General features: G+C 64.8%; 1 protein-coding gene across 1 annotated transcript; it reads right to left on the bottom strand.

Annotated features, from left to right (window-relative positions):
• Nucleotides 1-330: 330 nt before the first annotated feature.
• On the bottom strand, nucleotides 331-9,607 carry PCK2 (phosphoenolpyruvate carboxykinase 2, mitochondrial). Its single transcript, XM_067533078.1, has 10 exons — nucleotides 9,487-9,607; nucleotides 7,222-7,470; nucleotides 6,620-6,804; nucleotides 6,302-6,505; nucleotides 5,291-5,478; nucleotides 4,505-4,667; nucleotides 4,140-4,358; nucleotides 3,923-4,060; nucleotides 3,743-3,838; nucleotides 331-2,854 (listed from the first exon to the last, which is right to left on the bottom strand). The coding sequence occupies exons 1-10, from the start codon at nucleotides 9,513-9,515 to the stop codon at nucleotides 2,400-2,402; spliced, it is 1,926 nt and encodes a 641-aa protein (XP_067389179.1). The 5' UTR covers nucleotides 9,516-9,607; the 3' UTR covers nucleotides 331-2,399.
• Nucleotides 9,608-12,673: the final 3,066 nt, after the last annotated feature.

Here is a 12,673-nt window from a genome sequence, read left to right as displayed (position 1 = left end):
GGATCCTAGCTTCCTGATTGGATGGTGAGATATGACTGACAGCCAGAAGGGGTGGTTCCTCATGGACTGGGGGAAAGTGTATGAAAAACAGGGTCCAGTGTCCTCCCTCCGCCCCGTGACACTGTATGCCCCGCCCCCCAACCAACTGCCCCGCCCCATGGCACTGTATGCCCTGCCCCCAACCCATGGCACTTTATGCCCCGCCCCCAACACCTGATGCCCCGCCCCGTGGCACTTTATGCCACGCCCCCAACTTCCCATGGCACTTTATGCCCCGCCCCCCATGGCCCCCACTCCGGCCCCTCCCCGTGGCACTTTACACCCTGCCCCTCACATCCCAGGGGACTTTGCCCCCCCACGTTGCCCCCCCGTGGGTTCATGGGTAACTGCCCCAGCCCCTGCCCCAAGGCCAGAGCGAACAGACACTGGGGCAACCCTCCCCCCCCACAACTGCGCTGCCCCCAGTGGCCCATGGGGGGGCGGGCAGAGGGCTGGGGGGGCACCTCCCCTCCCCCACACAGTAACCGGGCCCGGCTGCGTTAAAATCCTTTATTTCTTTCCACTCGTGTCGCGTTAACATTCATTAGTAACAAAATACGAGGCTTGGCTCCCCCCAGGGCCCCCATCGCCCCCCCCCCAGGGTCCTACATCCAGCCCCTGCGGGGGCCACTTCCACTGATGGTCTACCGGGGGCTCCCCTCTCTCCCTTGACCCCCCCTTCTCGTGGCTGGGCCAAGTTCTAGGGGTGACCCCAGGGGCCGACCCGCCGGGCGTTTAAGGCAAAAATCTCCCTGAAGACGGGGGGCTGGGAGGTGTCAGATAGACGGGCAGGACTGGGGCGAAGCGCCGCTGAGCCAGGGCAGTGCGTGGTTATGGTTAAGGGCAGAACAGAAGCAGGGAGGCGAAGTGCCGGCGGGGAAGGGGGCAGGGGAGGGACTGGCCCAGGGGGCAGAGCCGGGGGCTAGGCACTGGAGGTCACACCAGCGCTCCCAGTAGGAACTGGGAGGAGGCAGGATGGAGAATGGCTTAAGAGAGGCTGCCTGGCTTTGCAAGCTCCCCTGAGAGCTGAGCGGTAGGGGCGGCCCTTGGGGCTGGAGGAACGGACGGGGGATTTCCAGTTGGAAGCGGGCTACTGGGCGAAGCTGAGGGCTAAGCGACTGGGCGGACATGGAGATGCCGGCGAGAGAAAGGGCTGGGGGGTGGCAGGCTGAGGGGCAGGAGCTGGGATTGGGATCAGAGGGTTGGCCAAGAGTTGGGAATTCGGCCAGCATGGCGCATTACTGGGCGGATGCGGCATGAGACGGAGGAGCTTGGGTTCTGGCACGGCTGGCGCAAGACCAAATATCCTGAGGGTTAATACTGCTTAGGACGTGTGATGGGGATGAGTTACGGGTGGGAAAGGGTTGATGCCGTTAAGAATGTGGATTCCTTTTTAGGGTTGCGGCCGGGGCAAAGATAACAGCCTTACTGTCAGATCCAACCCTTGACAATGCTAGGGTTACACGCACGTGCAGATCTTTGGCTTGAGGATGGGTTTGGGGGCAGCCCCTGTGCGTGTAAAGAGCGGGACACGATGGTGCCAGCGCTGTGGAAAATTCCAACCCCACCCGTAATTCAAATCTTGCTGGCAGGAAAGTTCGTCTCCCGGGGTCTAGGGCAGCGGTTCCCAAGCTGCGGTCCCTACTACAGCAGGGCCACGGAAAAGAAAAATAATATCCTCCCCGAGGAATTGGATGATTTCGAATAAAAACTAGGAGCAGGTGGTGGGCCGCAAAATGTTTGGTGGTTTAAAAGGGGTGGAAAGGTTGGGAACCGCTGGTCTAGGGGGCCCAGTTGGCCAACTCATGGGCACAGAAACAAGATGGCAGAAACATGGATACTAGGAGAAAATGGCCAGCATCCAGGCAGGAACCAAAATGGTGGACATCATCAAGGAAACAGAATGGCCGATCCACGTCAAGGAAAGATGATGGCTGACCTAGGTCAGTTGAAGAAGATGGAGGGACCACAGTTAATGAAAGAAAATGGCCGACCTGTCATGGTCAGGAGAAGAAAATGGCCGACCCATGTCACTTGAAGATGGCCAACCCATGTCAGTCAAAGAAGATGGAGGGACCACAGTTAATGAAAGAAAATGGCCGACCTATGTCAATTGAAGATGGCCAACCCACATCAAGGGAACAAAATGGCGGACCAATGATTAAAGGAACAAAATGGCTGACCCATCAAGCAATCAAGAGGGTGGACCCACGGTTGAAAGACGATGGCCAACCCTTGTCAACAGAAGACGATGGCTGACTGCCAGCAAGGAAACAAGATAGCGGACGGCCAGGCGGGGAAAGGCTATGTAAACAAACTCCACGAGGGCCGGGGCTTTGGCGGGCCGCCTCCCTGCCCCCTCACATCTTCTTCACCCGGCTCTCCAGCCCCTCGAGTTCCCGCATCACCTCCCGGGGCAGGTCGTCGTTGACCTGCTCGGTGAGGTATTTGCGTACCTCCTGCACCTCCTGCTCCCAGAAGGCCTTGGGCAGGGAGAAGAGCTCTTGGAAGTCCACCTTGGCCAAGCCTTGGAGGTCGAGGGCCCCGTCCCGGGGCACGTAGCCGATGGGCGTCTCCCGCGCGCTCTCCTCCCCCTCCACCCGCCGGAAGATCCAGTCCAGCACCCGCGAGTTCTCCCCGAAGCCGGGCCACAGGAAGTTGCCGGCTGCGTCCTTGCGGAACCAATTAACGTGGAAGATCTTGGGCAGGCGGACACCGCGCCGCTCCTCCATGCCCAGCCAGTGCTCCAGGTAGCGGCCGAAATTGTACCCGAAGAAAGGGCGCATGGCGAAGGGGTCGTGCATGATCACCTTGCCTGGGAGGGGGGGAGGAAGATAGGTCAGCCCGGGGATTATGGGAAACTGCGGACGGCGGGAGTGCAGCCCAAAAGGAGTGTGGGTAAACCGGGGAAGACAGGCCCCTAGCCCAAAGGACTGTGGGTAAACCAGGCCCCTAACACAAAGGACTGTGGGTAAACCAGGGAAGGCAGGCCCCTAGCCCAAAGGACTGTGGGTAAACCGGGCCCCTAGCCCAAAGGACTGTGGGTAAACCGGGGAAGCCAGCACAAAGGACTGTGGGTACACTGGGGAAGGCAGGCCCCCAACACAAAGGACTGTGGGTAAACCGGGGAGGCCAGCACAAAGGATTGTGGGTAAACCGGGCCCCTAGCACAAAGGATTGTGGGTAAATGGGGAAGGCAGGCCCCTAGCCCAAAGGACTGTGAGTAAACCAGGGAGGCCAACACAAAGAATTGTGGGTAAACCGGGCCCCTAGCACAAAGGACTGTGGGTAAACTGGGCCCCTAGCACAAAGGATTGTGGGTAAAACAGAAGGCAGGCCCCCAACACAAAGGACTGTGGGTAAACTGGGGAAGGCAGGTCCCTAACACAAAGGATTGTGGGTAAGCCAGGAAGGCCAGCACAAAGGACTGTGGGTAAACCGGGGAAGGCAGGCCCCCAACACAAAGGTAAACCAGGCCCTAGCACAAAGGATTGTGGGTAAAGCAGGTCCCTAGCACAAAGGACTGTGGGTATTCAGCCAGAATGGGATTGTGGGGCAATGGACTGTGGGGAATCTCTCGCCACAGAACTCCAGCGCAAAGGACTGTGGGTAGTCTGCCATGGTGGCCCGGGGGATTGTGGGTGATCAGGAGATGCCGCAGCGCACCCAGCGGGGAGGGGACCCAGGTGTCCGGGGCCGTTACCTTTGTGCTCCGCGGCTGCGGTGGACTCGGAGCGCATGGCGCTGCCCACGAAGACCCCGTGGCGCCAGTTGAAGGCCTCGTAGACCAGCGGCACCCCTGGCAGAGAGAGCGGGAGAAGGGCGTGAGCCCGCCGCAGGACCCAGGAGTCCGGGACAAGTGGGAAGGGGAGGGGGTGTTTACCTTGGGGTCTCCTGCCGCCGAAGATGATGGCGTCGATGGGGACGCCCTCGGGGGACTCCCAGGCCGGGTCCATGATGGGGCACTGGCGGGCCGGGGCGCAGAAGCGCGAGTTGGGGTGGGCGCACGGCTCCTTGGCACCTGGCGCGGGGAGAGACGAGGGCTGGGTTAGGGGGCGCCAGGGGCGGGCGGGGGTCGGATAGGGGGTGGGGGTCCTTACCGGGCACCCAGAGCCGGCCCAGCCAGCTGGTGACGGTGGTGCCGGGGGCCAGGGCCTGGTCGATGCCCTCCCAGTAGACGCCCCCCTCGCTGGTCTCGCCCACGTTGGTGAAGAGGGTGTTGCGCTGCACCGTGTGCATGGCGTTGGGGTTGGTCCGCATGGAGGTGCCCGGCGCCACCCCGAAGAAGCCGTTCTCCGGGTTGATGGCCCGCAGCCGGCCTGGGGGGGGGAGGAAACGAGGGGGGAGGGGGTTAGCTGGGGGACCCCCCCATCCCCGCTCTTCAGTCCTCCTCCCCAGCCCTTTGCCGTGGGGTCTCCCCCCCCATGTCCCCTCTCCCCCATCCCAGCGCCCCCCCGAATCTCACCCTCGGCGTCAAACTTCATCCAGGCGATGTCGTCCCCCACGCACTCCACCCGCCAGCCCGCCAGCGTGGGGTTCATCATGGCCAGGTTGGTTTTCCCGCAGGCGCTGGGGAAAGCGGCCGCCACGTACTTCTTCCGCCCCTCGGGGTTGGTGATGCCCAGGATCTGGGGGTCGGGGGGGGGGTGTCAGCGGGAAGAGGAGGGGGCAAAGGGGGCTCCCTGCACCCCCACAGGGAGAGCATGGGGGCCGCGGAGCCCGGGAAAGCACCCAGAACGCTCTGCAACACAGGCTCGGGCTAGCCAACTACCCACAGTCCTTTGCAGCAAAGCCCTGCTGCTCCAAATTACCCACAGTCCTTTGCAGCAAGGTCTCAGGCTAGCCAACTTCCCACAGTCCTTTGCAACACAGCCTGCCACTCCAAATTACCCACAGTCCTTTGCAACACCCTCTCCAATCACCTCTGCCCGCTAGCCCTGTGGGGCCCAATTACCCATAATCCTGGGCACCTCAACCATTCTGACCTACAATCCTTTGCAACTGGCTCTTGCGCCCCCCAACTACCCATCCCCCTTTGTCCCAGGCTCCTACGTGAGCCAATTACCCAGAATCCCTCCCCCCCCACACACACAGCCCCATGGCCCGGGATGTCAACAGGGACCGGGCACTTATTAACCAATATTTGCTCGTTAAACATCCGGAGCCGGGGGGAGGGCAACGTAAACACACCCCGGCCTTTGGCCCCGGCCCGCCAGGCTCCGAACCCACGCGTCCGGGGCCAGCCCCTCACCACCATGTGCTCGGCCAGCCAGCCCTCGTCCTTGGCGATGCGGGACGCGATGCGCAGGGCGAAGCACTTCTTGCCCAGCAGCGAGTTGCCCCCGTAGCCGCTGCCGAAGGAGACGATCTCCCGGCGGTCGGGCACATGGGCGATCAGGGTTTTCTCGGGGTTGCAGGGCCAGTTGTTGACTAGCTTCTCTGGGGGGCGGAGACGGGGGGCAGGGGGTGCGGGTTAGGGGTCAAAGGTATCGGGGGTGGCATCCCGCTGCTAACACTGGCAATTGGGTGGGGCAGGTGATCCCACCGCACCCACCAAGCTTGGGGGCTGGGCTGTGTGTGTGTGTGTCTAGCTGGGGGTGTTATCCCACCACATCCACCAAACTTGGGGGCTAGGCTGTGTGTGTGTCTAGCTGGGGGTGTTATCCCACTGCACCCACCAATGTTGGGGGCCAGGCTGTGTGTGTGTGTGTCCCTAGCTGGGGGTGTTATCCCACTGCACCCACCAAGCTTGGGGGCTAGGCTGTGTGTGTGTGTTTAGCTGGGGGTGTTATCCCACCACACCCACCAATGATGGGGGCCGGGCTGTGTGTGTGTGTGTGTGTCTGTCTCTCTCTCTGGGACATTATCCCAATGCACCCACCAATGTTGGGGGCTGGGCTATGTGTGTGTCCAGGGGCGTTATCCCACCACACCCACCAATGTCAGAGGCTGAGCTGTGTGTGTTCAAGGATGTTATCTCAACGCACTCACTAACATTGGGGGCTGGGTTGTTTGTGTATATGTGTCTCTCTCAGGGGGCATTTTCCCAACGCACCCAACAAAGTTGGGGGCTGGGCTCTGTATGTGTGGGTGTGTTCAGGGATGTTATCCCACGGCTCCCACCAATGTCAGGTGCCGGGCTGTGTGTGTGTGTCTCTCTCTCTCTGGCCTGTTATCCTGCCGCCCCCACCCCTGGGACAGACCGGGCTGTGCTTGCCCCCGGGAGTTACCCCACTGCACCCGTCAACGGGCCAGGACTCACCTTGCAGGGGCAGGGGCCGCCCCACGGAGTGGAGGCACTTGACAAACTCCCCCTCGCCCAGGGCGCGGAGGACGGGGGCCCCCATCCGGGTCATGATCCGCATGCTGGCCACCACGTAGGGGGAGTCGGTCAGCTGCACCCCGATCTTGGAGAGGGGTGAGCCGATGGGGCCCATGCTGTACGGGATGACGTACATGGTGCGGCCTGGAGGGGAAGACAGAGCGATGGACATGGGGTGGGGGGGATGGAGGAGGGATCCCCCCCAATGCTCCTGCCCCGGAGCTGGCGCCCCCTAGTGGGGAAGGGCCCCCCTATCACCTTTCATGCAGCCGGGGAACCGGTCGTCCACGGCCTCCTGGAAGGCTTTGGGGCTCATCCAGTTGCCCAGCTGCCCCTTGGCGCCGGGGGCCGGGATGGGCACCGTGTCCCGCTGCTCCTCCGTCACGATCACTGTCTTGCTCTCCACCCGCGCCACGTCCTTGGGGTCCGTCCGGGCCAGCCAGCTGGGCAGAGAGAGAGCCGGGGGCGTCATTTGGCCGGATCCCACCGCACCCACCAATGTGCTGTGCCGGCTCCCCTCGGTGGCCCCCCTTCTCGCAAAGGACAGTGAGGTAATGGGCGAGAGCCGGACGACCCCCTGGGGGATTGTGGGTAATGGGGCCTGGCTGGACTGTAGTGCAAAAGACTGGTGGGTAATTGGCGAGAGCTGGACCACCCCGTGGGGGATTGTGGGTAATGGGGACTGCAGTGCAAAGGACTGTGGGTAAATTGGGACAGTGGGAACCTGAGGCAAAGCAGAGTGGGTCGCTGGCAGGAGCGGGACGAGGTGCAAAGGACTATGGGTCATTTGGCATGACTGGGGAGGGGGAGGTGAGGGAGGGCAGGGGACCCAGGTGTCCGGGGTGGGGGAGGGCACCCACCAGTTCTCGTATTTCTCCAGCTGTTTGATGACGCCCTCGGTCTCCAGCAGGTCCAGGATGGCCCCGTTCTCGGCCTCGGAGCCGTCGCAGACGTGGACGCTTTCAGGCTGGCACAGCCGCACACCCTGCTCCACGAACGCCCGCAGCCGGCCCGGCAGCCGGCCCAGGTCCCCGCTCGGCACCCGCAGGGCATGAGCCGACCGGACCGGCGCCGCCCCGCCCCACCACCGCAGGGAGCGGGCTCCCTGCCTGCAACAGGGAGAGAGAGAGACAGGGCAAGGGGTGAGCTGGGTATGTGCCAGCTCTGGCACGGGAATTCTGCGGGCGCTCGCACGGGAGTTCTGCGGGCGCTCGCACGGGCCTCTCATGCACGGGAGTTCTGCGGGCGCTCGCACGGGAGTTCTGCGGGCGCTCGCACGGGAGTTCTGCGGGCGCTCGCACGGGCCTCTCTGGGACCATCGGCACATCTGCACGAGCGGGGTGGAACTCGCACGAGAGCGTTTCCAAAGGTTCGAAGCCTGCACGCGCACGCCTGGCGGATGTGAAACAGGGTGTGCGAACGTGCCGCCGAGCACGAAGAAGCGGCTCAGAGCCGGGCTCGAATTCGCACAACGCTCTGGGCGCCAGCACGTGCAGTGGTGAGGCTGCAGTGAGCGTGCCGAAGCGTGTCCAGGAGCACACGGCCGTTTGCACAAGTAACCGCAGGTATGTCTGTGGGGGGGGGGAGGACAGAGGGGGAACACGCAGCGTGCACGCCCAAGTGTGTCAACGCTTGTGCAAGGGGGCACGTCCGCGTCACACCCTGTGTCACACACGTGGCAGAGCGCACGGGGCCATTTCTGGGCGCGCACCGGGAGCTCACAACATGTCCCGCACGTGTGCAAGCAGCCGGGCGTGCACGGCCGTTTCGGTGTGCGCACGCGCAGGTCTGAGCGTGCCTCGACCCGCGGGGTGCTGCAGAAGCGGGGCCGCAGCTTGCACGGGAGGCTCCGGGCCCGCTCGAGGATGCACACGCGCGTGGCAGAGCACGCGCAGCTTGTCGACGTGCAAGCTGCCCACCCAGAGTTTTGCACCCCACCGTGGGCCCCTGGAAATGCCAGGCCCTAGATTAGACCAGGTACCCTGCACCCAAGACACTCTGGAACCTGCCCCCCCCATGGCCCTGGGGGGCAGGGCGGGTGCCCCACGGCAGCCTCTGATTGGCCGGCTGCCTGGGGCGGGGGTGGGGACACCAGGACACCTCCCAAGTGGCAGGGCAAAGAGCAAGAGGCAAAACCACGTCGCCTGGACTTTCACCCCACGGCTCAGTGGGAGGGAGATCAGGGCCGGGGGGTCCTCGGAGGGGGGCAGCCCCCCGGAGGGGGCTCGGGGAGGACGTGCTGTCCCCAGCACTGACCCCGGGCCCGCTTGCCCAATGCAGGAGGATGGATCCCGGCCAGGGAAAAGCAGCTGCCTCTGGGGTAGAGCATGGCGGGTGGGTCACAGCCACACATAACAGGGCAGCATGGCGCCCTCTAGGACCACGCTGGGGGGACAGGGGGGCTCAGCCCTGAAGAGCACCCCCACGGCAGAGCCCCCCCCACTCCCCGCAGCCCGGCCCCCCTCCCCCCCCCAGTGCAGGACAACAGGGGGCTGCGGGTCGGGAGTGAGGGGCACTGGGGCAGGAAAACAAAGCAGCACAGATCCGCTTCGGGCCGGTCCCGGCCCGGGAGGTGGGGGGGGGCGGTGCCGGGGGAGGTGGCAGGTGACGTGGAGGGCACACAAGGAAGTGAAGGGCCTGAACACACAACACACACCACACAACCGTCACCCCCACACCCCCCAGTGCCCCTCACTCCCGACCCGCAGCCCCCTACCAGCCCGGCCCTAGCCTCCCCAGCCCCTCCGGTGCCCCACACTCCCGACCTGCAGCCCCCAGCCCTGCCCCACGGGTGCCCCACACTCCCGACCGGCAGCCCCCTGCCCGGCCCTGCCCCACTGATGCCCCTCACTCCTGCCCGCAGCCCCCTGCCCGGCCCTGCCCCACTGATGCCCCTCACTCCCGACCCGTAGCCCCCTGCCAGCCCGGCCCTACGCCCCCCAGCCCCTCCGGTGCCCCACACTCCCGAGCTGCAGCCCCCCTGCCCCACGGGTGCCCCACACTCCCGAACCGCAGCCCCTTAGCCCTGGGCTTCCCACAGGACAGGCGTTGCGCGCAGTTAGAAGTGGGGCAGAGGAAGGGGGGAGTCCTGGGGAGTCGCGGGGGTGGGGGGCTGAGCCGCTCACCCCAGGAGTCGGGCGTGCAGCGCGGGCATCCTGTATGCCGTGCAGAAGGGACCCAGGCGTCCGGGTGCGGCCCGCAGGGGGGCGGGGGCCCCGTTTTAAAGGGGGAGCCCGCCAAGGGAAGGTGGGGGGGGCGGAGCGGGGCCCAAGGGTCCCCCCCCCCGCGCCTCTATCGCTCGCTCCCGGCTGTGATTGGCCGCAGGAGGCCAGGCTCCCCCCCCCCCCCGCTCCCGCCCCCCACATGATGTAAGACCGGGGAGGGATTGCCTGGACAGACAGACAGAGGGGCGGGGCCACTTCTCCAGGCCCCACCCCTCCAGGTCTGTCCCTATTTCACCCGCTCCTCCGCCCCCCCCGTTTGTTATTGTAGGGTCTCCCGCGGGATGTAGGGCTGATTTGTTATTGTAGGGTCTCGGGGAGGCGTGGAATGAGCCGTTGTTCTGTCGCGAGCTCTCCTGGGGCTGGGGAGGGCTGGTGAGTTATTGTAGGGTCTCCCAAAGGACCGTGGAGCTGGTCTGTGGTTGGAAGGGTCTCTCAGGAGGGTTTCCCAGGCTGGCTTCCGTTAGTTATTGTAGGGTCTCCCCTGAACCCCCGGTAAATATTCGGGCTGCAGTTACAGCTTCTATCCAGCAGGTGGCAGCACCAGCGCAGGGATCTGAGTGACCCCCCCCCCCGCAACGCCCCCAGCCCCTCCCCCTACCTTGCCAGCCCCCAGAGGGCAGCGGGACCGGCTGGGGCGGGGGGGGGGAACACCCGACCTCATTGTGCAACACCCCCCTCGGGCCCCTTTTATCCAGGGCAGGAGACTCTCGCTTCTCCCTGGTTCCACCGGCTATTCTGGGGGCCACAGCTGGGGACCCAGGCGACCTGTGGGTCGCCTATGGATATGGGTCTCCCCGAACCCAGAGTTAGCCCAGTGCCCAGCCGTGGGGCTGGATCGGGGCTGGTGCCCCCCAGAGGAGAAAGGACCTGTGCCCCAGTCCCCCTGCGCCAGACAGTGCCCCGCCGTGGGGCTGGATCGGGGCCGGCGCCCCCCAGAGGGGAAAGGACCTGTGCCCCAGTCCCCCTGAGCCAGACAGTGCCCTGCCGTGGGGCTGGATCGGGGCCAGCGCCCCCCAGAGGGCTGGAGTCTAAGCCAGCAGCCCAGACAGGCCCCCTGGTTTCTCTTCCCGCCACTCACCCCATCTGTTGCCCCCTGACTCCCCCCCTCTGATCCTATTTACCGCCCCAAATCTCCCCCCCCCCGCCGGATAAACAGCTGGCTCACAGGGGACCGGAGGGCGGGTGGGGGAGGGGGATGAAGCTGGGGGGGACCCAGGTGTCCTAGCCCCCCCCTTCCGATCTCCAAGAATAACAACCGCCTGGGGGCAGGAGCTAGATGGGGGCGGGGGCTGGGTTTGGACCCAGGCGTCCGAGTTTCTCCTGGTCCCCAGAATTCAGGTCCCCTCCAGGAAGGTGGGGGAAGGCAGAAGGGGGGCCCCCAGCTCGAGGAAGGGCAACTGGAGCAGCGGGATGGGGGAAGCCGGGGTCAGACATGCCAGGGACACGTGAGTCACAGACATGCCACGCACATGCCAGGGACATGGAAGAGCCAGGGACATGCTAAGCACATACCGAGGACATGCCAGGGACACAGGAGAGTCATGGACATGCCAAGCACATGCCAGGGACACCCCAGGGACACAGGAGAGCCAGGGACATGCCACGCACACGCAGAAACACAGGAGAGCCAGGGACATGCAAAGCACATGCCAAAGACACACCAGGAACACGGGAGAGTCATGAACATGCCAAGCACATGCCACACACGCCAGGGACACAGGAGAGCCAGGGACATGCCAGGCACATGCCAAGGACACGCCAGGGACACAGGAGACCCAGGGACATGCCACGCACACACCAGGGACACGGGAGAGCCAGGGACCCGCCAAGCACATGCCAAGGACATGCCAGGGACACAGGAGAGTCATGGCCATGCCACACACACACCAGGGACACGGGAGACCCAGGGACATGCCACGCACACACCAGGGACACGGGAGAGCCAGGGACCCGCCAAGCACATGCCAAAGACATGCCAGGGACACAGGAGAGTCATGGCCATGCCACACACACACCAGGGACACGGGAGAGCCAGGGACCCGCCAAGCACATGCCAAGGACACGCCAGGGGCACGGGAGAGTCAGAGCTACCCAACGGACACGCCACAGACTCCCCGAGGACGCGGGCGAGCCAGGCTCACAAGGGTGGCCGGGGTTGGCCCCCGTGACATAAGCCGGGACACCGGAAGGACACGCGAGCCCCCTCGGACCCCAGCCCGTCCCCAATGCCCGGGTGCCACGCGTGGCCCGCACAGGACGAGGCGTGTGCCCTGCCAACGTGACACGCGTGCCCCCCCGTGTATCCCCCCCCGGCCAGCCAGAGCCTGGGGGTGGCAGAGCCGATCAGAGACAATAACGAAGTGAGCTCGTTATGAGCCGATTAATTATAATCACAGCCAGCAGCCGGGACAGAGAGTGAGGTTCCCCCCCCCCGCGCTAACCACTAGCCCCCGCTGCCCTCCCAGCGCCGGGGAGAGAATCCAGGAGTCCGGGAACCCAGCCCCCCCACCCAGCTCTACCCACTAGCCTGCACTGCTCCAGAGCCGGGGAGAGAACCCAGGAGTCCGGGAACCCAGCCCCCCCCCAGCTCTACCCACTAGCCTGCACTGCCCTGCCAGAGCCGGGGAGAGAACCCAGGAGTCCGGGAACCCAGCCCCCCCATCCCAGCTCTAACCACTAGGCCCCACTTTCCTCCCAGGGCCGGGGAGGGAACCCAGGCGTCCTGGAGCCCAGCCCCCCCCCCAGCTCTAATCACTAGACCCCGCTGCCTTCCCAGCGCTGGGTAGAGAACCCAGGCATCCTGGCGCCCGGCCCTCAGGATTCCCCCTGTCTAACCACTGACAAAGAGACACATGGTGCCCCCCCGATGCCCCCCCTGTCCCCGCAGCCCAGCAGACACCCGGGATTGGGGCTGGGGAGACATTTAATGGGATCAGTGTCTCTATGGGGCCGATTTCTCCTCTCGGATCAGCCAGGGGGCGAGGGGTTAATCTCCCCCAACTCACCCCCCCCGGCTCTGGGAGGGGAGCGGGGTCTTGGGGTTAGAGCGGGGGGGCCGGGAGCCAGGACACCTGGGTTCTCTCCCAGC

Source organism: Emydura macquarii, unplaced genomic scaffold (assembly GCF_026122565.2).
Source record: "Emydura macquarii macquarii isolate MOO-44397 ecotype Brisbane River unplaced genomic scaffold, CSIRO-AGI_Emac_v2 contig_3322, whole genome shotgun sequence".
NCBI lineage: Eukaryota > Metazoa > Chordata > Testudines > Chelidae > Emydura > Emydura macquarii.
Note: the sequence above shows the minus strand (reverse complement) of the source record. Positions and strands in the feature narration are given on the sequence as shown.